This window comes from Corvus brachyrhynchos, unplaced genomic scaffold (genome assembly GCF_000691975.1).
Source record: "Corvus brachyrhynchos isolate BGI_N302 unplaced genomic scaffold, ASM69197v1 scaffold172, whole genome shotgun sequence".
Taxonomy (NCBI): Eukaryota; Metazoa; Chordata; class Aves; order Passeriformes; family Corvidae; genus Corvus; species Corvus brachyrhynchos.
In genome coordinates this window covers 74,640-75,255 of record NW_008236760.1, presented here as the reverse complement: position 1 = coordinate 75,255, position 616 = coordinate 74,640, and the positions used below count along the sequence as shown (strand labels likewise).

Here is a 616-nt window from a genome sequence, read left to right as displayed (position 1 = left end):
CGGTAAGTCTGTGATAAGCCCGGGCTGCTACTACTTATTCAACCTGTTTGAAAGGTGAGCTGCTGAGAGGATAAAAATGGGATCCCAAGTATCTAAGGAAGAGAGATCTATTGTAAATATTTAGACATCATTGCTAGCTAAACGGGGTATTAAATGTGACAGGCAGCTGTTGAAGGCTCTGCTCCTATGGTGCAAGAGATAAAGTATAGAAGCTACCTCTGCAAATGCATTTAGTGTGAATGAGACTGCCAAAAATTTGATGATTACTTGGAGGGTGGTGCTGGAAACCTTGAAAGCTGTAAAAAAAAGTGGGACTCGCAATGGCAGAACTCTGCAGATGCGGAGGGTCTGAGCAGGGTGAAAGAGCAGAAAGGAGGGGCAAATGGCTCCACGGCAACAGACACAGCTGAAACCGGCAGTGAACTGTGCAGCGGGGTGCCAGCCGAAGTGAGTCGTGAGTCCTGTGCAGGCTGCCTTTCCCCCTTTGCTCCCACAGATCCACTTTGTCCACCGTTGTCTGCAGATGAGTGGAGCGATGGCGCGGTCCCTCGGCTGCTGCCTGCTGCACTACTGCGACCGAAACGGCCCACGGAGCCTCCCCCACACACGCTCCTCT

The 616-nt window shown here is 51.3% G+C and overlaps 2 protein-coding genes across 2 annotated transcripts in view; one reads left to right on the top strand and one right to left on the bottom strand.

Annotated features, from left to right (window-relative positions):
* Positions 1-616, bottom strand: part of LOC103625222 (E3 ubiquitin-protein ligase KCMF1) — a 77,401-nt gene that overhangs the window by 39,968 nt on the left and 36,817 nt on the right. The window lies entirely within an intron of this gene.
* The window catches only part of LOC103625221 (nuclear prelamin A recognition factor-like), a 9,247-nt gene continuing 9,166 nt past the window's right edge, over positions 536-616 (top strand). Inside the window, exon 1 of the mRNA XM_008644629.2 lies at positions 536-584. Within this exon, the coding sequence (XP_008642851.1) occupies positions 536-584 (49 nt within the window). The remainder of the gene's footprint in view (positions 585-616) is intronic.